The sequence below is a fragment of the Schizophyllum commune genome (assembly GCF_000143185.2).
Source record: "Schizophyllum commune H4-8 unplaced genomic scaffold SCHCOscaffold_10, whole genome shotgun sequence".
Classification (NCBI taxonomy): Eukaryota; Fungi; Basidiomycota; class Agaricomycetes; order Agaricales; family Schizophyllaceae; genus Schizophyllum; species Schizophyllum commune.
This window is the reverse complement of record NW_026089547.1, coordinates 1154446-1177519: the sequence shown is the minus strand read 5'-3', so window position 1 is coordinate 1177519 and position 23074 is coordinate 1154446. Positions and strand designations below refer to the sequence as shown.

Sequence of the window (23074 nt, the reverse complement as noted above, 5' to 3'; positions counted from 1 at the left end):
CCCATCCGGAGTTCTTAGGCGCCCAGCGCCACTCACCACAAACATAGCCCAAAGCATCACACGCAGCTGTCATGACAACTATAGCGCCCCTTTCATAGGGCGCTGTGGACCTGATCGTAGCTATTCATAGCTTATCCTCTGCTTTCATCGTCTTCAGCTGCCTGTTGCCACTGCTGGTTGTATACTAACCTCTCGTGCTCAATTCCAACACCTAGCTGCTCGCCGACACCCACAGTCTACTTTTGCTGTGTATCAGCCACTTCTGCTATCATGGTCGAAGTCTCTACACTGGGGCCTATCGATCCCTCCTCTGTCCCTAATCTGGAGGCAGAGAAGGAGCGTCAAGCTCCTTGGATTATGCGAAAGCTCGTCGGGGTGAGTGGCTCTTTCTATCCAGTTGCTCAAGCCCAATTGTGGTGGACGAACGAAGTACTGACATACAATTTCAGTCTATGACCGGGCGCATTGTTATGTCGTCCTACGAGTCCTTCAGGGCCGCGGGGACGTCCGTGGTCTGCTTGTCGCCGGTAAGGTCGCTCAACGCCATCCGTGCCACCGAGCTGACCGTATCACCAGTGGGGAGACTCGTCGCCCCTCTTGCTCCCTTGCATCCGATTTCGAGATCTGGCCGTGCACGGCGTAATCGCTGCTACGGTGAGCTCGCATCTCAGTCTCGCCTCTTCTCTATAACACCAAACCCTTCATCCCCATACTAATTCCTCTTCCCCAGGGCGGTACCGCCGCCATCGCCGCGCCCGTCATGCACGGGCCGCTCGCGGACATGATCGTCAGCACCGTCGGCGACAGCATCCTCGTCGAGCTCAGCATGGAGGCCGGCTTCAAGGGCGCGACGAGCCTCGCGAACGACCTTGTGTTCGACAAGACGGCGAAGCTGCTGATCCCGCTGCACGCGGGGATTTTGGAGACGACGGGCGTGCAGGTGCTGACGATCACGCTGAAGTATAAGCATACGAGAGACGATGCGGCGCTGGGGTTCTTTAGGAGTAGTGTACATGAGTGAGTGGTTTGGTTGTCCGGCGGTGGTAGGAGGGTGCTGATGTGGCTTGCAGGGATCCATCGCTCTTTGCTTCGGTTTTGGATTATCTGGCAGTGGAGAAAGGTTGGTTCTCGCCCTATCTGTTTGCGAGTGGTCGACGACCAGCGATACCGAGGACGATGAAGCCCGACGTGGTATTTTGCCATGGGCCTTTCTTGAACGGTGAGCCCAAACATCAGTGGACGCGCGTGACCACTGAGCGTCTCGTAGGTGATTACCAAGTCGGAAAAGCGCTCCTTACCCAGTCTGCGCTCGAGATCAAGTTCTGCGAGCCTCCGCCACCTTCTGAGGAGGAAGAAAAGCCGGCAGAGAAGCACGACTTTCTCTCGATGCCCCAGAATATCCCGTCCTTGTCCTCGGTGTTCTCTCGCTCGCGGACACCGTCCCCGGAACCAGCCTTGGCTGTCCCAGAGACGCCTATCCCACCACGACGCCTGGTGATGGTGGTCTTGGGCCTGAAACCCTTCCGGTCTATCTGGTCCTCGAGCGCTAGGCCTAGCGAGTCGGTGATCAAGTACGTCTTGTTCAACGGATGCCCAGCAATCGTCGTCCCAGCGAAAGTTGGCGCACCGCTGGTGGCATGGAACACATTGACGCTGGAGCAACTATGGAAGATACCACTTCCAGCGGAGGACGATGAAGGCTCGACCGACAAGACGAAGCAAAAGGGAGACAAATTCCGGGGCGTCGTGGATGTGCTGTATGAGTATATGGATTTCTGCATCGACTGGAGCCGTGTGGAGGTAGCAGAGGTGCAGGAAGAAGAGCAGAAGAAGAAGGCGGTCAAGGACGCGATCGCGTTGCTCGTGGCTGCGGCGATCCGGACTGGGGATAGCAAGGAAGCAAAGAAGGAGGTCGATGCAGACAGGGCGGGTATTGCGATCTGGAGGATACCCTGATCTACTTACTGTTGGTTGTGTACTGTAATACCTGGGAACCTTTCAGCAGAACCCCTGCCAGTCCTTACATACGAGCTCGGATGGCCACCAACTTGCCGCCATATCCCACCCCAACGTTGTGGGTCCGCATTTGCCTCCGGTCCGCTTCGCGTGGCCATATGATGAGATGCGGCCTCCGCAATTCGTTGGAAGGTCGGCAAACATGTGGGGTCGACTCCCTTCTGACCTTTTGATCTCCTGCTTGTCCGGGCAACGAGGAGGACCTGACAGGGCTGACCGTCCAAATGATACGATGCGAGGTCATTTTCGAATTCGGGATACGCTAAGGTTGGCTCTTGCGCTCATCGCGCCCGACTCCCCTGCTAGTTGCAAGTCCTTGTGAGGGTGCATCAAAAGACGCAAGCAGGGTGCAAGGAACGCGCTAGCGCTGAGAGGAACACCGAGCCGACTACGATGGACGTGAAGGACTACGAGAAGCAGCCGCCCCAAGAGTTCACCTCGGAAGTAGCCTCGAGCACGGTCAGTAACTTCTACTCTTCCCCCCTTACAGGAATCTGAAGCGACGTCCCCAGGATGCCCAGGACGATACATACTTCGATACCCCGGAAGACAGGCGGCTACTACGCAAGACCGACCTCCGCATTGTTCCCCTCTCTGCGTTCATCTACTTGCTATGTAACCTGGATCGGTCGAATATTGGTGCGTTCTACGCTACTTGTGCAGGGGGAGTATGCTGACGCGCAGGACCAGGGAACGCGAAGATTATGAACAAGGAAGCAGGACATGACCTGATGACCGAATTGCCGTTGACGAGCTACGAATATACGTGAGCCTGACCCCACCAGAAGGCCACCTCATCAGTCTGACGGACGCACAGGATCTCCCTCATGATCTTCTTCCTCGCATACGGGCTATTCGAAGTGCCGTCTAATATTTTGTTGAAGAAGTTGAGACCATCAGTACGTAGTCGATCCTCAACGAGAAACACTCCCAGCTAACCCTCCCTCCAGCGATGGATAGCCTTCCTCATGTTCGCCTGGGGCTCCGTGACAATCGGTCTCGGTGGCGTGCAAAGCTATGCCTCCCTCGCCGTCGTGCGCCTGCTGCTGGGCATCTTCGAAGCCGGCCTCTTCCCCGGGCTCGTCTACTACCTCACCTTTTGGTACCGCCCTGAGGAGCGCTCCCTCCGCGTTGCCCTCATCCTCGCGTCCGCCACCCTCGCCGGCGCATTCGGCGGCGCCATCGCCTACGGTGTGTCGCATATGGACTACCTGCACGGCCTGTCGGCGTGGAGGTGGTTGTTCATACTGGAGGGCGTACCGTCGGCGGGGCTGGCAGTGCCGATTTTGTTCTTGCTGCCGGATTATCCGGAGACGGCGCGGTGGCTGACAGAGGGGGAGAGGGAGAGGGCGGTGGAGCGGCTGAGCGCGGGCGGGTCGAAGGCGAGCAGCAGCGGGTTGACGTGGGCAGACGTGAGGGATACGGTGTTCAGTGCGAGGCTGTGGACACACTATGTGGTGCGTGCTAGGAGACAGGAACAGGAAGCAGTAGCGCTGACGGAATTGTGCAGATCTACTTTGGGATATCGGCGCCGTTCTCGAGCATGTCATTGTTTGCGCCAACCATCGTGTCTGGGCTGGGGTACACGTCGCTGAACGCTCAGCTGTTCACCGTGCCTCCGTACGCGGTCGCATACGTCGTGCAAGTCGCTGTCGCGTACGGGGCAGACAAGACGAATCGGCGAGGCGCTTCGTTTCCGATATCCCGACGCGAGTACTGACAGGTCCCTTCACAGCCGCGGCCTCTTCTCTGCTGCCTTCGCCTTCATTGGGGCCATAGGCTTCATCGTCTCTGGCGCTCTGCCCGCCGATGACTACAAGGTACGCTCGCATCCTGCATTCATCCCATCCACCACCTGACGCCCTCGCGCCAGTCCCGCTACGGCGCCCTCATCATCGCCTGCTCCGGCGCCTTCGCCTGTATCCCGCCCCTCCTCGGCTGGCTCTCCGCTAACGCTCGCGCCGCCACCCGCACCGGCCTCGCGCCCTCCACCTCGGCCACCGGCTTAGCCGTCGCCATGAACATCTCCTTCGGCGCGCCCGGCCAGATCCTCGGGGTGTGGATATACAAGGCGGACGAGGTCGCGAAGGGGTACCCGACGGGCCACTGGACGAACGCGGCGCTGCTGCTGATGGTGAGCGTGATGTGCGTGGGGCTGCATGTGGCGTATGGGAGGATGAACCGGGGGGTGGAGGAGAGGAATCGGGGGAGGGGAAAGGAGGAGGCGAGGGAGGCGCTGTTTAGGTTGTAATGAGTGCGCGTCAGTTGCGCAAGTTTGGGATCGTCTAGCACACCATGGATTAGGAAGTCAGTACAGTATATACTAGGGAGATAATGCACAAGAACAAAGGTCAAAACAGCCGTATGAGCATGAGATGAAGGCCGGTAGTGTCAGATGGGAATTGGCTACATAAACCTTGACTACTGCGTCCTCATCAGCGCCGGCTTGTTCATGCCCATCCAACTGTCGAGTACGCGCCAGAAGTGCGCGACGGTAGACTTGTCGACGTGTCGCCGGTGCTTGTCAATCTGGGGGGATCATCATGAGTATGATTGAGTCCATATGCGCAGAAGAGAGAAGGCAGCACAGAGAAAACATTACACACCTTGATCTCCGTTACATTCCAGTCCGCGATCTTTGGGTTTGGCGGGTCGTTCGCCCAGCTGACGTGCATGCCTTTGACTGCGGAGGGAGGCGAGGGTGTCAGTATAGGCTGGAAGACGAAGTCAGTGCATGATGAAGGGATCGAAGCGCACCATGATGGAACAACGTCCTCGGCTCGCTCCACTTGTACGGGCGGAATTGCCAGGCCTGGCCAGTAGTGAGAACGCAGACGACGCTGTGGGTAGACGAGTGGTTAGTGTTAGGACATTGACTGGGGAGACTGCCAATCACCGATCCCAGCCATCTGGGGGCATCTTCTCCGCATTGTCGTAGACCGCATATCGTCGTGTCGCTTGTCTCATCGCCGTCGTACCGTCGTCTGATGTGAGGGTCAGCTTGGACTCCTTATTCAATGACGGACAAATAAGAAGGGGGGAAAAGAATAGACACGGGCAAGGAAGTTTGCTCACTGCTCGGCACATCCACCTTGCGATAGATATGAATCAACTCTGGCGGGCGGCTGTTGCCCGCTTTTTGGCGCGCCTCTTGCGAGGTTTCGAATACGGCCTCGCCCAGGAAGCGCTGCACGTTGTACATAGTTATCAGCGCAGTCGGGGAGGAGGAGACGAGGATGATAGGCGCGCCGTGGACACGGGCTTTGGGTTCTGTGGGATGAAGGTTAGGTCGTGTTCTACCGGGAAGGACATGTCATCTGGGAAGAAGATTGCGCATATGCGAGGAGGGCGTGCAGATTGAGGAGGCGCGAAGGTGCGCAGGATATGGGCCTATACAGGGAAGGTGGTTCTGAAGGCAAAGAGACTTGCCTAGTCCAACCGCGGGCGCGGGTACTGCTGCGCCGGTCTTGCTAGAGTCCTTAAGCTTTTTGAGCTTTTCGGCGTATACATTGCGGATATTGGTGAAGTCCTGAGAAATTGTTATAGGGCGCCGTGTTGGAAGACAAAGCCAGACGCACATTCAGTTTCTGCCCGCGCAGAACCGTGCTCCGGTCCTCAAGCTCCACCTCATTCTGTCGCATGCGCTTGACGATCTGCACGTCTTTTGCATCGGGGACGTAGTGTCGCCGCTTCTGTGGCGATGTTGTAGCCCCAGCCGCCGCAGATCCTTCGCCTTTGCCTGCATCCTCTGTCGATGATTGTCAGGACACCTACGTGAGTATATGCACACCACATACTATGTATGATGCTCGGATGGTCTTCTATACGTCCCTCCAAGTAGTCCAGCACGGCCTTCCGCTCCGTAATGCTGACCATGCCCACAGTCATGCCGTTCTCGCGCGCCTGCTTCATGTACTCGCCACCGGAGGCACCTTGCAACTGGTGCACAAGGTATAGAGCGTCGAGCGTGTACGTTTCATTTCCAGTTTTCTTCCATCGCGTGGGGGTCGAGCGGGGGAGGGTGAGCGATGGTGAGAGGTGAATGTGGGTAGCTGAGGCGAGGGTGGGCACCGGCGCGCCGTCTTTGCTGAAGGTGATGGGGGACTTTGACTTGATGGCCTCTCGGAGGGCGAGAAGGGGATCACTGGCGTCCGCCATGTTTGCAGCGAGCAGTGAGGTCAATGCGCGAACCGCGAAGTGGTCAGAATGAAGTTGGAGGACCGGGACCGCGGCCCGGGTCGAGCGGACCGTGGGAAGTATCGTCAGACGCGGTCCGCTCGCCGTTCGTGACGTTGAGCGCGACAATCAGCTCTCCCCCAACCATGCAGGCCTTAAACTTCGCCGCGAATGTATACGTTGCTCTGACGCTGGCGTCGTCTATTGAGCCTTCCTCTCTCCCCTCATCTGCGGGCTTGGCGAACTCCTTGAACCATGTCGGCCCAGTAGGCCAGCTACGTGACGTGCAGCTGTACGCCGTGCCGAAAGAACAATGGTCGGATGAGATCGCGAACAGGCTGAAGGGCATGGACGGCGTAATACATATCGACGTCCAGGCGGAGCCCAGGCAGCGCGCTAAGCGGGACGAATTCTGAGATCCCACCGAAGTTGTCCATGGTACCGGGGAGGCCTGCTTGTAGTCGTAGTCTAGAGGTGCGTGCCCAGCAGCGCGTCCTGTCGGACTTTTTGGCTGAACAAGATGATCGCAGATGCCATTGTACTTGCAAATGTATAACAGAGGCGGCCTTATCCCCGAGGTTCACGCCCTGAATCGACTCGGATGTAACATTCAGGATCTACGCCTGCGATAGACATCATCTGACGTTCCTCGAGAACGGCCCGACAGCCGCTCAAGCTCGACCTCACCCCCTGGCACCCCGCGCCTCCGCTAGGCAGCCCGCCTTCTATACACTCTCTTTACGGGAGACCTCTTCACGGTGTTAACAGCGGACAATGTCCGCGCTAGATGTCTCACCTTTTCGCGTCCACAGTTTAGCTTCACCGAAGAGGATTCATCTCTCGTAGCAAGGCCTATACCTCCAGGCGGCCCTGGTCTTCGGCATCCGAGTTCCCCACTTCCCCTCTTTCCCCTCTCCGGGCCTTCTCCAGACCCCGCTACCCCCATCGATCGGGAATATACCTTCCCCAGATTGGTTATGGGGCTAGGGCCACATTGGTCCAGCGATGCGCTTGGCCTTCCTCGCTCGCAGATGCGGAGAAATGTCGGGCTCGGTGTATACCACCTGGTCGGTCTATTACCACTGGTCCAACGGTATAAATGCGTCAGCTTCCCCTAGCGCTCGCTTCCGTACCCAATCCTCTCACAGGCCACATACCAGGTCCTGTATTATCCTCACCTACACCAATACAAGTTTCACTAGGGAACGATGTCGCTCCTCAAAGTCTCCGGGACCAAGATCGTCGACGAGCAGGACCAGGAGGTTATCCTACGCGGCGCGGGACTGGGCGGGTGGATGAAGTGAGTGTCAGCTTCCCGTTCTCTCCCCATTCCATCTGCCATACTCTTTCCCCTCCTCTACCCTCATACGCCACCCTCTACCCCTTTCCCTCTTCCCACTCTTCCATCTCCCTCCCCATCATTATGCATCCCGACCCACTCACACCCCTCCCAGCATGGAGAACTTCATCACCGGCTACCCCGCGACCGAGGCTGCCATCCGCGAAGCACTCACGGAGACGATTGGGCAGGAGAAGGCGGATTTCTTCTTTGACAAGGTGCGCTTCTTTGCTCCGCACAACGTCAATGACTCTTGCTCACGACCGTACCCAGTTCCTCGAATACTTCTTCCAAGACGAGGACGCCGCATTCTTCAAGAGCCTAGGGCTGAACTGCATCCGCTTGCCGTTCAACTATCGTCACTTCGAGGATGACATGAACCCTCGCGTGCTCAAGGAGTCTGGCTTCAAGCACCTTGACCGCGTCATCGACATCTGCTCCAAGCACGGCATCTACACAATTCTCGACCTGCACACCGCGCCTGGTGGGCAGAACACGGACTGGCACTCGGACCACGGCGGGCATATTGCGAACTTCTGGAACCACAAGGACCACCAGGACCGGTGAGTTGCTTCTCCTATGCGTCGCAAAGTAGGTAGCTGATGCTCGACATAGCGTAATCTGGCTTTGGGAGAAGCTTGCGGAGCACTACAAGGGAAACAAGTGGATTGCTGGGTCCGTAATTCCTCTCTTCCCCGTGCTTCAATCGCCCTCACACCCGTTCAACAGCTACAACCCCCTCAACGAGCCCACGGACCCCAAGCAGACGCGCCTCATCGACTTCTACAACCGCGTCCACGCCGCCATCCGCGCCGTCGACCCCGACCATGCCCTCTTCTTCGACGGCAACACCTTCGCCTCTGACTTCTCGCACTTCGGCGAGGCACAGAAGGGGTGGGACAACACCGCGTACGCGATCCACGACTACTCGCTGTTTGGGTTCCCGCGGATGGAGGAGTACGCGGGGACGGACCTGCAGAAGCACAGGATGAAGCGGTCGTACGAGAAGAAGCGGCAGTGGATGGACGAGCGGGGGTTGTGTGTGTGGAATGGGGAGTTCGGGCCGGTGTATGCGAGGAGGCAGTATGATGGGGAGGAGACGGATGCGATTAATGCGAGGCGGTACCAGGTGTTGAAGGATCAGCTGCAGTTGTACAACAAGGTGTGTTCAGGTTTCGTTCATAAATGCTGGTAGCTGACGACCTCGCAGGACCGCCTGAGCTGGACGATCTGGTTGTACAAGGACATCGGCTACCAGGGCATGATCTACACCGACCTCTCGACGCCGTACATGACGCTCTTCAAGGACTTCCTCGCCAAGAAGCAGCGCCTCGCCGTCGACGCCTGGGGCTCCGACGACAGCGCCGTCCACCAGTTCTACGACCCGCTCGTGCAGCACATCAAGGACGAGATCCCGGAGAAGTACCAGAACCTGTATCCGCACCCCGTCTGGAAGCTCGAGAGCCGCGTCACCCGGCTCGCGCGCAACATCCTCGTCGCGGAGTTCATGGTGCAGGAGTGGGCGGACCACTTTGTGGGGAAGAGCTTCGAGGAGCTGGACGCGCTTGCGGCGAGCTTCAAGTACGCGAGCTGCGCGAAGCGGGAGGATCTGAATGCGATTCTGAGGGAGAATGCGAAGCTGGTGGCGCAGGCGTAGGTGTCGAAGGAAAGTCGAATGTAGCTTTATCTATGTATTCTTATGTCTTCTAGTCTATGTCATTGACCTCTTTCTCGGACGCGTTGGCTCGGAGGGGGGTTTGAAAGGCTTATCGGAAGCATACGCGAGCTTCTACCGCTAATCCTGGCACGGTCGAGCTTGTCGTCTTCCTTCATGCCTCCAAACAGCCTTCAAGACGCATCCCCCGCTGTCCAGACCTTGCTATGCGTGGCAGTAAGGGCCGGGTCCGCAGCGCCGTGGACGTGGGTGACAAGTGATTTGGCGCGGCTGCCCGATCATTATTATTGCACCCTTGTTCCCTTCCTTTACGACCGCTGCGCCTGCAGTCCCACGATTCCTCCAGCCACCACCGCATACATAGACGAACTTATCACTCGCGTCGTCCCCGCCGACGATGTCTACGCTTGCCGCGTCGCCCTCCCCCTCCGCGCCGGCCTCGAAGCGCCACTCGTTAAACATATCTATTGGCCCGCGCCCCCTCCAGCTCGTCGACGGCGCCGGCGGGCCGCAGACCGCGCCGCTCGCGCAGGGCGAGGGGCGCGGGGTGTGGGGGTTTGAGAGCAAGACGATGAGCCCGCCGATGAGTGCGTCCGCGCGCTTCCCTGCGACGACGAAGGCGCAGAGGCGGCAGTCGAGCATCTCGTACATTCCGCCGGACTCGCCGTCGCCGTTTACGAGGTACTCGGCGGGCGTGGGGCGGAGTCAGAGTGTGAGGGGGAGCGGGCTGAAGGGGCAGCGGGACAGCACGAGCTCGTTGTCAAGCATCGGGGATGGGGAGCGGGTCGAGCGGGAGCCGTTGACGTTGGTGGAGAAGTGCGTAGATCGTGACCATTGTTGCGTGGGCTGTTCTGACGAGTCTTAGGCATGCCGAACTGCTGCACTTCATTGCGCAGAAGGAGTCGAAGTGTCTAGAGTTGAGGAGTCAGCTTCAGATGCATGAAGCCGAGCTGCTGCAGTGTGCGTATACCCTCTATACCTGCATATATGCGCCCTCATATCCCCCTCCTCGCTAGTGAAGCGCAAATGGGAGCGCATAGTAGCCAAGGGCGCGAACACCACGTCCGCAGGACCCTCATCAACGACCACTGCTTCGACCTCGCCGCCTTCGCAAACCCACTCTCCCTCAGTACAATCTCCCGACGTGAACACCATGATGCTTGGCGGGATCAAAGAGGTCGGCCGCTGGATGGCGTCGCTGTCAAATACACCGGCCTCGGGCCAGTCCCCACCCAAGCAGTCCAGCCGACCCAAGCACCGCACCGCCAAGTCTTACGAGTCGAAGAAGTCGAAGACTTCAGACGATGAAGCGGACGACGAGGATGAGGACGCGACGATACATCCGAAGAGCAGGACACCGGTACCGGAGGACGACCTGCTGGGGACGAGCGCGCCTATCGGGAGGTCAGCATCGGTAGCCAACGCACAACAGGCAGCGGCGCCGTCGATGCCGGGCTTGGGGTCAATTAGTGTGGCTGCGCCGTGGGTGGGGAAGAAGCTGGAGGAGCTCTCGGGGTATGTCAGTCTTTACATCTAGCTAGCAATCTGACTGACTTTTCTACAGCCTCACCCCGCAGCAAATACGCACCAGCAAGCGCGGCTCACTACAGTTCCTCGCCGACGGTCTCTCCAGCGTCCTCTCCCCAGCGTCGCCCTCGCTAAGTAACTCAGACTTCGCCGCTACCTCCGCCCAGTCTCCTAGCAACACCTCCCGCGCACGCAAGCGCAACAGCACGCCTTCCGTGTCCTCATCTAATGGAAATCTTTCGATCTCCTCGAACGGCTCCGTCATGTCGAATGGATCCACCTTCTCCAATGCGTCAATGCTGACCACATCCTCCTCGACCAACTCCTCCCTCCTCGACGACGATGATGACGATTTCTTCGGGACCCTCCTCGGCCAGAAGAGCGCGCCTGCGTTCAAGGTGATGACCCCGGACTCGACGAGCGCGGCCGCGCCGAAGAAAACACCGGCGATCAAGGAGGAGACGGTGTTCGAGCAGGACGAGGAGTGGAACTGGTAATTATCCAGTGCTTTGCGGCGCCGCTTCCCTCTATCCTTCGCTTCCTTCACGGCCTTTCCTTCCTCATGGTCGTTTTCTCCCGGCCGCTTCTTCCCCCGTTGCTGGGTCGTCATCCTCGCCCTCATCTTTTGGAATATATCTGGGATCTATCTTGAATTTATTCTTCAGTCATTCTCGTAGCATATACACCACCATACTATTCCTTCGGCACGTATACATACCACCCCACGCCCTGTCCTATCCTCTTAACACCCCACTGCCTGCACGCGCCGCAATTTACCGGATGAATTGTACTCTTACACCTTCTTTGCATCTAGGCAATGGTACTGGATTGGAAGATAGGAAGCTCGACGTTCGCTCATCGCCTGCCTCAACACTGGCTTTTGCGCCTCTGCACACACGATCCTTCGCATTCGCCTACTCATCCTCGCCACGGCCTGAGATGCACTGTTTCATTCACTTGTCAACCTGAACATTCGCATTCACACTCTCTCAGCACAACGAACGAACGCTGCACGCAGTAATGGAAGTGGTTTTTGGTGGCCATATCAAGGACTAGGTAATAGGTATCGGCGGTCGTTCATAGGGTGTACTTACTGTAGTTCTAGCCTGATTCGTCTCACTCTTTTGACCAAAAGTCCAAGGAAGCCTTTGTCCTGTGGTGAATTAAAATGACCTAGGAAGCCTTGAAAAGAATGAGCATATGCATGAACTTGGAAGTCGATGATGAGTTGTGGGTCCAAAGCCTGGGCCGGTCCTCCGTGATGGCGAGCTTACCCCATGCGGTTATCTTCCAGAATAGCCGAGCGGCGTCGCCACCGACGCGTTTCTCCCTTGCCCTCGACCACCACTTCAAAGTCCTTAAAAGACTCATCTCTGCGCTTGGCTCCGCGGAATCAACCACCACGCTACTACCACGCGAATCGAGTGAGCTTTCATCTGAACACCAGCTCCATGCCTTACATCGCCAGTCTCACTGGTAGCATCTACCACCCGCGCCACCGGCCCATGATGAGCCACGACGCCAGCGAGAACCTCTCGCTCGCGCCCGAGCTTGTCGACGCGGTCGCCGCGCACCTCGAGGATGACGCCGACACCTTGCGCAGCGCGGCCCTCGTGTCCCGCATCTGGTGCCAGGCAATGCGCCCGTACCTCTTCCGGCGTGTCAGCATCGAATACGAGGAAGACAGCGCGAAGCAGGCGCGCGCGCTGCAGCGGCTGGCAGGGTACATGGCCGGCGGCACCGACGAGCACCCGGCGTCCCCGGAGCTCGCGCGATACGTGCACGCGCTGGGCATTGGGGCGGACGCGGTGTACGATAACGGGAAGGTGCAGCGGAGGGTGGGCGTGCTGAATGCGACGATCGCGCTAGTGGAGGCGCTCGTGCAGCGCGGGCAGCTGACGGAGCTCGCGGTGCGCGACGCGCGGCGCCCGCTGGATTTGCATCTGCTGGACGCGCTGGACAGTCTGCTGAACACGCAGCCGCTGATGGCAGTGACCCTGCTGGGGCGAACGATTCCTGGGAGGCTGATCTCGTCTGCGCTGAGTATTCCTTCGCTCAGGCAGCTGCATCTGTATGATGCGCCTTTGTTCGTACCGCGTGCGCCACCGCGCAGTATCGCACTGGAGGCGCTGGCCTGGTCAGAGTCGCTGGGGAAGCATCTGCGCTATCTATGCGATCCCGAAAGCTCCCTGGACCTGCGCAAGCTACAGTTCTTTGGCAACTCGAGCCCCGAGGAACTAGGCGAGGTCGCTGCCCTCCTGCGCAGTACGGGCGCGGACGCGAGCCTCAAGTCGCTTCGAATCACGGGGCCGTCCACCTACAGAGGTGAGTACTTCCGCCGCCTTACATCCTCAACGCACTGAGCTTCTCACTTGGTCTACAGAGGAACCAGCAGATCCCTTCGACCTCAGCATGTTGCCGAACCTGACGACCCTCGGCGCGTTCGTGCAACACACGACCGACTACACCGCGCTACCCTGGTTTTGCTCCTTCCTGGACCACGTCGCCGCGGACCACCCTCTGACGACGCTGCGTCTGCGCTTCAACCTGCGTAGCTTGCAGTCGATGGCGCTCGTGCTGCACTCGCCAGCGGCTGCGGCTGCCGCGACCGCGCAGTCGAACGTCCCCGCGGGGATGCCTACATGGGTCGTGGGATGGGACGATCTGGATAAGATACTGGCTAGGGGTGCGTTTCACGCGCTGCGCGACGTGCACGTGCACTTCGAAGGCGGTTTCGAAAGCGAGGAGGATGCGCAGTTTCTGCCTCAGCTGTTCCCCGCTTTGCGCACCAAGGCAGTCACTGTAACGTTCTCCTGGACGTAGACGGCAGAGTGCTCTCGACTTGAAGGGTAGTGCACGCGAGAAGGATGTAGATACGTAGCAAGTGATCAATATGGAGCAGAGAAAGATGTCCTATACAAAGTTACAGCTCGAGGAATCCTGTTATATACGGAGGTATGTTGACCTAGACGTCCATCGCGCGCAGGGCAAGGGGCGCAGCGCAGCGGCTTGTGCCACTTTAGTGGGTGGTCGAGCCGTAGTACGGAGCCTGTTGGCCGGGCTGTACGACGCCAGCGGTGGTGTATATGGGCTCGTAAGTGCCGTTGCCGACGTCTGTAGAATGTGCGATGGAGTGGAAGCAGAGCGAAGTAGATGATTGCAAAGGGGAAGAACTAGTCAGTGACATGCGTCGAGGGATAGACTGATGAGACGTACATTGGTACCCGCCATGCCCGTAGCGCTCTTCAGCGCGCATCTTCTTGTAGATAAGCCAGAACGCGTGAAGATGGCCGGGAATGTAGCCAAGGCTGCAATAAGCTGTGTAAGAATGGTATCCTATCATCCGAGGGAGGAAAATTTGACGGGGACGTATGTACGAGGTCGAGGGGAGGTGAGATGCGAAGTGTGCGCCTTCTGCACATGAAAGTAAGCATTGCGACACTTACACGGTCAGCAAGATGTTGATGAGCAGGTCGCAGCTGCAGCCAGTGATGAAGGCCGCCGCGGCGGGAGGGAACAGGATAGCGACCTGTACAATTAGGGTCAGCGGCGCCTCTCGCGTAGGACTCTACCACGCACGAGAATGAGGAGAACGTCAGAGCCCTTGACTGGCATGGTGGCTTAAGATTGTGGAGAGAAAGAGTAAGGGTGGTTCGGAGGGTGGGAGTCTCTGAGGACGATGGAGGAGAACAAGAAGCGAGTGCGTGGACAGGGTCAGGGCCTTCGTCGGTGGCGGTGCATGCTCCGACTCAGGGGATGACGTCAGTGAGCGTGGGAACTCAAGCAGCCATTGTTATCTCAAAAAGGAAGTCATTTGGTTCATGTGCAACAAGCGACCAGTAGCCGCAGGAACTCAGCAATGCGAGAACATCTGTCCCCCAGATACGTGACATACATGAAATCTCGTGCTAATAGTACTAGCCAGCCATTCAGGGTGCCCCTACTGAGATACGGCACTGTTAGACTGTCCTAGGCTGCGTGCCACAAATGGTTCAACGAGCGCAAGTAGTACAGGCATGCCGTACTGATACTTCATCTGGGCCTCGTTTCCGTATGCCACTGCAGGGAAGATGATGTCAGCCTCGTACACAACCAATGAGAGGAGCACAACTCACCGAAAGGCGTTTTGACGACGTTGAAGTCCTTCGAGAGCTCCGTGATCCAGTGAACCTCCTCTGTCTCGACAACTTCGTCGTATCTACCGACGACCGGTGCTGCTCCTGCCTTTCGCAACAGGACAATGCCTTCCTCCTCTTCCTCCTCTTCCTCCACGCCCTCCGGCAACTCTGCATAGTTTTCCATGAGGTAGCGGTATGGGGCCTGCTCCTCCATCCACAGCTGACCACCTTCGTATTCGTATAACCAGAAGGTATCGCGAGCCACGAGAACGGGTTTGTCCTTGGGCCTCCTCTCGTCCTCCCACTGGCTCCAATACCCGGCGTGGCTTTCGTATAACGCCTTGAGGTTGACGGAGAGCCCTAGCTCCTCACAGACGATCTTGAGTATCGCGTCGCAGCCCTTGAGACTTGGCATGATAGCCGACACGGGCTTCTTGGGGTCGATCGCGTACGCAAAGCGCAGCCCGAAGCCAAGGTAACCGCCCTCAGGCAGAAAATCCTCGCGCGCCAGAAGCGTCGTGAGAGTCGCCTTGAGCGCCTTTCCAACGCGCGACTCTTTAGACGAAGGGTGCGGAGGAACGGGCTCGCTGGACTTGGCGTTGAAGTAGAGGTTGTAGGTGAGGGTGACGCGGTAGCCGGCGGTCACCCTCGTCACCTCGTGCTCGACGTCGGAAAAGAAGGCGACGTAGCCAAGCTTGGGTGAGCCGCCCGCGAGGACCTCAGCGGCGGAGTCGTAGGTCCACTCCTTGCCGTTCTCACGGAGGATGAGGGCGCCGCCCTCGTGGGGCGTGGGGAAAACGACAACAAGCGACCCAAACATGGTGTCGCTGCGTGGTGTGTCCTTGTGCGCCTTGAAGAAAGAGTCTTGGCCTGATCGTATCCTGGATCAGGACACGCGTATCGTATACGAGCTCATGGACGCACCATAGACGTTGAGCTTGTACAGCTCGCAGATGACGCGCTGTCTGGTATCTCCACCATCGGAGAGGAAATCGGGCCAAATTGAGTCAAGCAAGCCCGAATCCTCGGGATCGAACTTGGCGGCGAAGTCGCTCGCGTCCATCTTCCTGGCCTTGCGATAGCTTTCATCGTAAACGTTCGTGTCGTTCATGCCAAATGAGGCGGGTTGACAGGCATCCGAAAGAGCCTGGAGATCGGCGCTAGACGCATTCGCAAGATCGATGCACCTAGATGACATGCGACGATGAGTCCAACCAGCGATCTTGACGGACAGGACGTGCACATACCTAGGATTATGAGTGCCTCCGTAGTATAGCTGGTAGCCAGACATGTCTATCGGATAGATGCCGCTCACAAAGGGCGGCTTCGACAGGAATATCTTCCGAAAGGCATCGAGCTCGTCGGCTACAGCGGCTGGGATGGGCGCAGGAGGAACAGGGGTGCGTCGAGGCATGCCAATGGCGCGCTAGGTATTGTAGGGGTGGGGAGGTGATTTGGAGGAAGAGACGAAGGACGGGGGACTTTATATGTGTTCCCAAGCAGCATGTCTGCCTGCAGGCGGTGTTCGAGAAAAACGGACGGTGGACGGAGACAAAAGTGACTTGGATTCGCTTCCGCGTCACCGGCCGGGTCCGGCCGAGTTGTTCAAATTCCCACGTGTCGTATTCTCGCAACTTGAACTTGACCTTCATGGCAAAATGATGAATTTCTTCCCGCTCTCGATTCAACATTTGCTGTCATACAGGAAAACAGGGATACAAGGGGTACGCTTCTTAATGACTGATGTAGCCGTGTTGCAGTGTGTAAGGCAGGAACGCCGCTTCCCACCGCCTCGACGACTATCTGCCCTCCCCCTCTCTCACGCGACGTCAAGTACTACGTTCTCTATCAAAGTCTCCTGTCAGACTCTGCGCCAAGTGCTAACTTACGTGTTTGCTTTCCCGCGCAATGTCAGTCACTCTCAACACATCCAGCTTCTCAGGTTCCTACAATGGTCAGAGGACGCGGAGGTGTCTCTATGAGGGTGCATGCATCGGTGGAATTGAGTGGGCGGCTCCTCGGATGACGCATGTACAACTTCTCCTCCTTGGAATAGCACACACGGATGTCATATAAGGGCCCTGAACGCTCCTCCTTCGACCAAGTGCCTTGCTCTCGTACTATCATGCTCTCTCATGCTCTTTCTTTCGTCGTTGCGGTCGCCATAGCTGGCGCTGTCCTCTATCGTCGCATTTACGGCCGCAAAGGATCCCTTCCTCTACCTCCCGGTCCCAGAAAGCTGCCATTAATCGGGAATTTACTCGACATGCCGTCATCCTCCGAATGGGAGACGTTCATGCAATGGGCACGGGATTTCAGTAAGCGACACAAATCGATAGAGAAAATATATGCTAGTTTTTGCCACCTAGATACCGACATTCTCCACCTTGAGGTTCCGGGGTCCTCGATCATCGTACTCGACACCTACGAAGCTGCCGTGGAACTCCTGGAGAAGCGCTCCAGAACGTACTCGGGTCGGTGCGTGACGTCTCCCAAATCCGCACGGGATAAGCCCACTCGTTGTCTGTCATAGCCCGAATTTTCCAATGGCGGTCGATCTCATGGAACTCGATTTCAACTTCGCATTCAAGCCATATGGTGAGTGCGCGGCTGACAGCTACACAATCTCTTTGACGCCGACGTCTTTTGTGTGCAGGCCAGGAATGGTGAGAGAATGTATGAATTGCACCCCTTTCCTCACTCACGAGAAGTTCAGGCGCGACCGCCGCCGCCTCATGCACGGTGCAATGCACCCTACAGCCGTTGGGCAGTACCACACCCAACAGCTCAAGGCTACGCACGCTTTCCTCCGAGCGATGCTCAGCGCGGGCGAAGACGACGTAGAAAAGGAGCTACGGCAGTGCGTATCCCACCACGTTCATTCGCCTTCGTCAATCTAACAGTGCTCTAGCTTGGCTGGCATGGTCATCATGGACGTTGCGTACGGGATCTGTGTCGCTGGAAAAGACGATCTTTACATCAAAGAAGCGGGGGAAGTTGTGCAAATACAGTCTGTCGCTGCGCTGCCAAGCTCGTACCTCGTCAACTCGATTCCTGCTCTGAAGTTCGTGCCGGAGTTGGTGCCCGGTCAGTCCCTGGTGACATTATGTGCGTATTGCTCTTGACTCATCTACCAGGCGCTGGCTTCAAGCGGATAGCGCGCGAGTGGCGGGACAAAGCACGGAAGATCACATACCGGCCGTTTTACGACGTCAAAAGCAGTATGGTGCGTTGCGTACAGCCACTTGCATTGAGAGGTCCCTTAATATGTTGCCGCAGGAAAAGGGAGAAATTATCACGCCCTCCTTTATCTCGTCGGCGATTGAGAAGGGGGAGGATGATGCGGTTATTGTTGACGCGGCTGCTACGATGCACACCGCGGGGATTGACACCGTGAGTAGGGCTATCCCAATACAGGCATGCCTGATTTAAGGCAGGCCTTTTGGACTTCGCGACGAAGTCCTATACCATCTCCACAGCTTATCCACGTGCTGATACTTCATTCAGACAGCCATTACACTCGTGAACTTCGTCCTCGGCATGCTGGACAATCCTATAGCTCAACGCCGCGCCCAAGCTGAGCTAGACGCCGTCCTCGGACCTCTGCAGACATCGGATGGGACGCCGGGACAGTTACCCGTCCATGCAGACGAACCTCGGCTACCATTCATCACGGCGTTCGTGCGCGAGAGTCTGCGATGGATGCCGGCGCTCCCAATCGTGAGCCCTCTTCGACCTCATTCAAAGCTGCACGATACAGGCTATCGTATGCTTGCTGATGCGCACCAACTTACAGAGCATCCCCCACGCGTATACCGGCGAAGAGCCTGACATCTACAAGGGATATGCTATCCCGCCTGGCTCTCTGGTCATACCCAACGTGTGGTAGGCGTCTTCTTGGCTCTTCCCTGCGCCTTCGTCCCCTCTGGTACTCACATATCTTCTCAGGTCTATGTGTCACGACGAGCGCATGTACCCTGACCCGTACACCTTCAAGCCCGAGCGTTTTTTGACTCCCGAAGGCACGCTCGACCCGAGCGTACACAATCCGGCGGAGCTAGCTTTCGGGGTGCGTCCGCATCCTCGTCAAGCGCTGGTCAACTTGAAGGCTAATTTGCGCGTGTAGTTTGGCCGCCGCAACTGCGTCGGGCGCCACTTCGCCTACGACGAGACGTGGCTTACGGTTGCTTCCATTTTGCGCGTGTATAACATCGAAAAAGTGAGTTGCACGATCAGTTGATCCACGTCGAGGCACTCAATATTCGAACCCAGGCAAAGCGCCCGGATGGTAGTCCCGTCGAGCCGAGGCGGGAGTGGCGGTCCGGAATATTATTGTGAATGCCTGTGTCTTCGTTGAGGACAAGATTGATGAAGCTGGACTGATTCTCCCTCCTTTCACTTATAGGCAGCCGATGCAGTACAAGTGCCGCTTCGTTCCTCGGAGCTCAGAGGCGGTGGACCTTATCAAGTCGACGCAGGGCGCGGTCTACTGAGAGGTCTATCGCACTCAACAAACTTCGCTTTGTTCCTCGTGTGAAGAGACGGCATGATAATTCAATCTACCGTGTACTTGTTCGTCGTTAACCAAGTTGCTACATGCTTCGATACAATGATCGTATGTAATGTCGTCTGAGTCCATACCGTGATACCAAACTCGCTCTACATGCTCAGCGTATCTGGAGAAGTGTCCGCGTTGGTCGTAAATTTTTCCAAAGCAACCACAGCACGTCCAGCGCATATCCGAGGCTCCCTGCGAGACCACCGCATCAGACCCAGAGGAGCCACGATAGGGGTTGGAAGGGGTCTTTTATTGCCCAAGAATTTCAGCGAGAGCGATGAGAGATCCGGCAGGAGCGGCGGCTCGTCCTCAGCGCATACAAGGCGGATTAGAACCTCCTCCATGCAAGGAACGCTGTCGAAAGGGATATGGTCGTCCTCCAGGATTAGCTCTCGAAGACCCTCCATACGCTCGAAGCACTGAATGAGCATCTCCAGGTCCGTCTCATCCATTGGTCCCTTCAACCCGAAAGAACGCATGGGGCACCCCGATCGCCGCACATCAGCAATCGTGCACTTGTCTGATTGGTCTGAATTCAGGCCATTCAGGCCGGTTCAGACCAATCAGGCGCTCAGGCGGGTGGACTGTTTTCTACAGGTTCTTGCCTGAGTTCAGTTCAACTTTTCTGGGACCAGTCCTTTCAGACGTCGATATTTCAGACCAAACAGATCACGTACAGTCGCTCGCACAGACGTTATACAGGTCCCCTTAGGCCATAGCCAGACCGTCTCATTGCTTCAAAACACACATTTCGCAGGCCAATCGGACGGTAGTTGCATAAAACAATGATTGTATTGAAAGCTACCTAGGTACTACGAATACTACGAGATATGCTGTACCTAAGCCTACCACTGTAGCGTGAATCGCGCAAGCCTACGAGGACACGAGGCACGTCCGAACGATGTGCTATGCTAGTATTGGCCGAACACAACGCGCTTACAGAGTCGACCTAGCACAGGAGCACTGTCAGAGATTATACTTGACGTTATCGAAGCTGGCAAAGCACGCACCATATCCAAATCGACTACGCCGCTTCTGTGGAATGGGTCGCGCGAAGAGCTGGGCGACGCGCTCCCGCAAGCGATACCAGAGGGTGCCTGCAGCAGATGAGCGACGGTGTACGGGTTAAACACTAGCACACGCACCTAAGAGCCATGTCAAAGACCTGCCCACTTCCTGATTCCCGTACTTGACCGTGGATCCTACGTCGATGGCTGCGCGCAGAACCGAATGCGCTGGTATCGGCATGAGCCGTACATCCTTGTGGAGACTGGCGCGAATGCAAGAAGCTCTAGCAAAGACAGCGGAGGGAGGCAATTGGCGCCGTACGGCGATGTTGAGAGGGTTGAGAAGGGCGGGAATCAAGGCTAGCGGAAGGCTTGTTTGTTTGGCGCCGACGCGACAACGTCATCAGATGATCGACTTTAGGGCGACCCCCTGTGACTTACGAGTTTCGCCTTACCCTCGTCAAGCCTGGCTCTCTCCATATTGACCGTGCTGACACGTCGCCGCGCTCGCGTGCCCATGGGCGAATCCCAGTGCTTGACGCGCACGGGTTTCTCGCCACGTCGGCGATCGTCTCGCTGCCGTAGCGCGCACGGCCGATTCGAGCTGCGGTAGCTTGTTCTGGCCAGCATGGCTCGCTGCAGTGGTTGCCGTGACCGCACCTGCCCTTCCTCATCGCTTTACCAACGACTCGCGCTGCATCGCTCGAACTTCCTCCCCGACGAAGTTTTCCACCTCACTAGCTTTCAGTTGCGAGTTTGTGCGGCAACGACGGCGTGCGCCCGACCGTACGAGTGACGCCGAGCGCAATCGGCCCGTTTCACCATCGGTCTTGTACTTTAAGTTTACGCTCGTTGCGATATCTCCTCGTACCATTCTTCGTACCCTTCGCAACATTGCGATCCTTTCAGCACGCGTAGCGAAGACCCTCTATACCTATTCTAATAAGCCTATTAGAGTGTGTCTGTTGAGTAATTTATTATGGGTCTAGTCACTACGTCGGTTGAGAACGGTCATGGAATGGATTACTGAGAGTTGAGAAGACTGAAACAAATTACTAAGTAGTTGAAAGAAATTACTAGCCAGTAGAAATACATTTGAATTTATTTGACTTCAAGGCAACCTACGCGGCCGACGAACCGTTCTCCGGGCGGTGCGGGCCAAGGACAGTGATGAGGCGGTCAACCGCCTTGTCGTACTTCTCCGAGGCTTGCAGCGTGACTTCAACCACCTGCTTGGCGAGATCGTTCATCGTCACCAGCTCGTCAGTGATGTCGCGCGCGCTCTGGCGAGACCTCTTCTTCGGAGGCCGGTTCTCCCCGTCCGACGTATCCCCATCATCGTCTGAAGCAGCGCGCTTGCGGCGACGCATTGACTGGCGCCGGATGGCATCGCCGCCCACCTCGTCTTCTTCCTGCTTCTGCACAAAGGTGAGTGAATCGCTCTCGCACGCGACGCGCTATTGACGTACCTTAAGGCGCCGCGCCTTCTCCTCGTCACTGGCATTGCGAAGCCGTTGCTCTTCGCCCTTGATGTTCTCGATCTGGGATCCTACGTCGATGTATATGCCGTCCCCGAGTTTGCGTAGCCACGCAGGCGCCGAATCGAAGTCCTGCGATAGCTGGGTCAGCCGAAATTCGCCAAGGCATTGGTATGCACGTACATCCTTCGCCTTGATGATCTCTTCCATACGACGATGGAAGACAGCCAGCGACGCGCCCTCGAAGCACTTGAGGCTGCGGACGACGCGCCACGTATCCCGCCACCTCTCCTGCTTCTTTCCGTACGTCTGTAGGTGAGGCTTCAGCCGCATCTGGGCGCGCACCGCAACGATGATATCCTTGCGACCGATAACGACACGAGACCGCTTGCCGGGCTCGTCTTTGTCCACCGGGTCGCCGAGCGTCTTGAGCTTCTTGATCGCCTCGTCGAGCGCACTTTCGTAGACCTCGTCGGAGTCGTCGTCGATGCTGAACTCATCATCGTCGCTGTCGGAAAGCTCGGGCCTTGCTCGATCGCGAGGTTCCTCACTTGGGGCTGGCGTGTTCTCTACGTGATGGTTCAGGGAGAGACCGGGGGGTGTTTCGGGAGGTGGGGGGCTCGATTGCGTGGTTGTCGGAGGAGTCATGAGAAGGATAGGGCCGGGGGCGGGTTGCTCGGCAGCTAGCCGTCGAAGGCTTTCCGATGGATCGTCGATAGCAGGGCCTGCTTAACAGTCAATGTTGCTCGAGTCAGGGATAGGAATTGACCACATACCCTGGGCCCCCTGAGGCTGCCAGAAAGCGCCAGCGTCAAGCTCCTGATCGTCGCCGTGCCCTCCTCCCATCGCGAAGCTGTTCCACGAGTCCGCAGGCGGGTAGCTCGGATCGAACATAACATTGTTGATGGCGTTGGCGTTGTACAGGTCGTGCTGGGGTGCAAATGGCTGGGACATGGTGTGTAGTGGGTTTATGGTAGTAGCTTGGTGAAAGTGATTGGATGTGAGTGCTGGTGTCGTTGCTGGGTCTCGCTGCAGCTGCCTGCTGCCTCTTGTACTCGAGCACCGTGGCGCTTGACGTCAACCCCGTCCGTCATGGTGAGGACATGCGGTGGAAAGGTCATCTAAGGGTCCAGCTTCGCGAACTGTGGGCGCATCGCCGTCCATCGCGACGGTTGGTGCA

General features: G+C 57.4%; 12 protein-coding genes across 12 annotated transcripts; 8 read left to right on the top strand and 4 right to left on the bottom strand.

The window, feature by feature from the left end:
- The first annotated feature begins 191 nt into the window (after positions 1-191).
- SCHCODRAFT_02637077 (uncharacterized protein) lies at positions 192-2025 on the top strand. Its single transcript, XM_003028602.3, has 6 exons — positions 192-375; positions 450-527; positions 577-654; positions 731-1017; positions 1071-1219; positions 1268-2025. Exons 1-6 carry the CDS (start codon positions 271-273, stop codon positions 1954-1956), a joined length of 1386 nt encoding a protein of 461 aa, XP_003028648.1. The 5' UTR covers positions 192-270; the 3' UTR covers positions 1957-2025.
- A 384-nt stretch (positions 2026-2409) lies between these two features.
- Positions 2410-4267, top strand: SCHCODRAFT_02511866 (MFS general substrate transporter; the record flags this gene model as incomplete). Its single annotated transcript, XM_050343260.1, has 8 exons — positions 2410-2475; positions 2529-2655; positions 2707-2761; positions 2834-2915; positions 2967-3473; positions 3527-3708; positions 3740-3836; positions 3890-4267. The coding sequence occupies 8 exons, from the start codon at positions 2410-2412 to the stop codon at positions 4265-4267; spliced, it is 1494 nt and encodes a 497-aa protein (XP_050198539.1).
- Positions 4268-4352: 85 nt separating this feature from the next.
- SCHCODRAFT_01332357 (RNA polymerase II-associated protein) lies at positions 4353-6236 on the bottom strand. The gene is made up of 8 exons (XM_050341462.1): positions 5814-6236; positions 5595-5764; positions 5446-5545; positions 5092-5286; positions 4913-5000; positions 4774-4856; positions 4623-4699; positions 4353-4545 (listed from the first exon to the last, which is right to left on the bottom strand). The coding sequence occupies exons 1-8, from the start codon at positions 6172-6174 to the stop codon at positions 4438-4440; spliced, it is 1182 nt and encodes a 393-aa protein (XP_050198538.1). The 5' UTR covers positions 6175-6236; the 3' UTR covers positions 4353-4437.
- A 102-nt stretch (positions 6237-6338) lies between these two features.
- On the top strand, positions 6339-6879 carry SCHCODRAFT_01159370 (uncharacterized protein; the record flags this gene model as incomplete). Its single annotated transcript, XM_003028604.3, has 2 exons — positions 6339-6666; positions 6723-6879. One exon carries the CDS (start codon positions 6339-6341, stop codon positions 6606-6608), a length of 270 nt encoding a protein of 89 aa, XP_003028650.1. The 3' UTR covers positions 6609-6666; positions 6723-6879.
- Positions 6880-7391: 512 nt separating this feature from the next.
- On the top strand, positions 7392-9267 carry EGC1 (glycoside hydrolase family 5 protein). The gene is made up of 6 exons (XM_003028605.2): positions 7392-7492; positions 7647-7749; positions 7805-8094; positions 8147-8206; positions 8261-8693; positions 8742-9267. The coding sequence occupies exons 1-6, from the start codon at positions 7401-7403 to the stop codon at positions 9186-9188; spliced, it is 1425 nt and encodes a 474-aa protein (XP_003028651.1). The 5' UTR covers positions 7392-7400; the 3' UTR covers positions 9189-9267.
- A 336-nt stretch (positions 9268-9603) lies between these two features.
- SCHCODRAFT_02512205 (uncharacterized protein) lies at positions 9604-11230 on the top strand (the record flags this gene model as incomplete). Its single annotated transcript, XM_003028606.2, has 4 exons — positions 9604-10022; positions 10072-10166; positions 10223-10721; positions 10771-11230. The coding sequence occupies 4 exons, from the start codon at positions 9604-9606 to the stop codon at positions 11228-11230; spliced, it is 1473 nt and encodes a 490-aa protein (XP_003028652.1).
- Positions 11231-11390: 160 nt separating this feature from the next.
- SCHCODRAFT_01332340 (uncharacterized protein) lies at positions 11391-11789 on the top strand. Its single transcript, XM_050341461.1, has one exon. The coding sequence runs from the start codon at positions 11551-11553 to the stop codon at positions 11752-11754; it is 204 nt and encodes a 67-aa protein (XP_050198537.1). The 5' UTR covers positions 11391-11550; the 3' UTR covers positions 11755-11789.
- Positions 11790-12115: 326 nt separating this feature from the next.
- On the top strand, positions 12116-13329 carry SCHCODRAFT_02637052 (uncharacterized protein). The gene has a single exon (XM_050345947.1). The coding sequence runs from the start codon at positions 12185-12187 to the stop codon at positions 13094-13096; it is 912 nt and encodes a 303-aa protein (XP_050198536.1). The 5' UTR covers positions 12116-12184; the 3' UTR covers positions 13097-13329.
- SCHCODRAFT_02637049 (UPF0057-domain-containing protein) lies at positions 13321-14451 on the bottom strand. The gene is made up of 4 exons (XM_003028909.2): positions 14313-14451; positions 14180-14262; positions 13950-14041; positions 13321-13847 (listed from the first exon to the last, which is right to left on the bottom strand). The coding sequence occupies exons 1-4, from the start codon at positions 14346-14348 to the stop codon at positions 13753-13755; spliced, it is 306 nt and encodes a 101-aa protein (XP_003028955.1). The 5' UTR covers positions 14349-14451; the 3' UTR covers positions 13321-13752.
- Positions 14452-14587: 136 nt separating this feature from the next.
- Positions 14588-16247, bottom strand: SCHCODRAFT_01132416 (uncharacterized protein). Its single transcript, XM_050341085.1, has 4 exons — positions 16099-16247; positions 15776-16038; positions 14849-15721; positions 14588-14792 (listed from the first exon to the last, which is right to left on the bottom strand). The coding sequence occupies exons 1-4, from the start codon at positions 16140-16142 to the stop codon at positions 14674-14676; spliced, it is 1299 nt and encodes a 432-aa protein (XP_050198535.1). The 5' UTR covers positions 16143-16247; the 3' UTR covers positions 14588-14673.
- An 813-nt stretch (positions 16248-17060) lies between these two features.
- Positions 17061-19518, top strand: SCHCODRAFT_078628 (cytochrome P450). The gene is made up of 13 exons (XM_003028607.1): positions 17061-17169; positions 17221-17329; positions 17385-17453; positions 17568-17711; positions 17763-17938; positions 17989-18086; positions 18137-18244; positions 18359-18571; positions 18648-18736; positions 18800-18920; positions 18978-19070; positions 19124-19185; positions 19257-19518. Exons 1-13 carry the CDS (start codon positions 17118-17120, stop codon positions 19342-19344), a joined length of 1422 nt encoding a protein of 473 aa, XP_003028653.1. The 5' UTR covers positions 17061-17117; the 3' UTR covers positions 19345-19518.
- SCHCODRAFT_02712614 (uncharacterized protein) lies at positions 19188-22848 on the bottom strand (the record flags this gene model as incomplete). The annotated part of the gene is made up of 8 exons (XM_050347048.1): positions 19188-19938; positions 20420-20506; positions 20555-20776; positions 21555-21834; positions 21886-22026; positions 22078-22203; positions 22240-22622; positions 22671-22848. The coding sequence occupies 8 exons, from the start codon at positions 22846-22848 to the stop codon at positions 19511-19513; spliced, it is 1845 nt and encodes a 614-aa protein (XP_050198534.1). The 3' UTR covers positions 19188-19510.
- Positions 22849-23074: the final 226 nt, after the last annotated feature.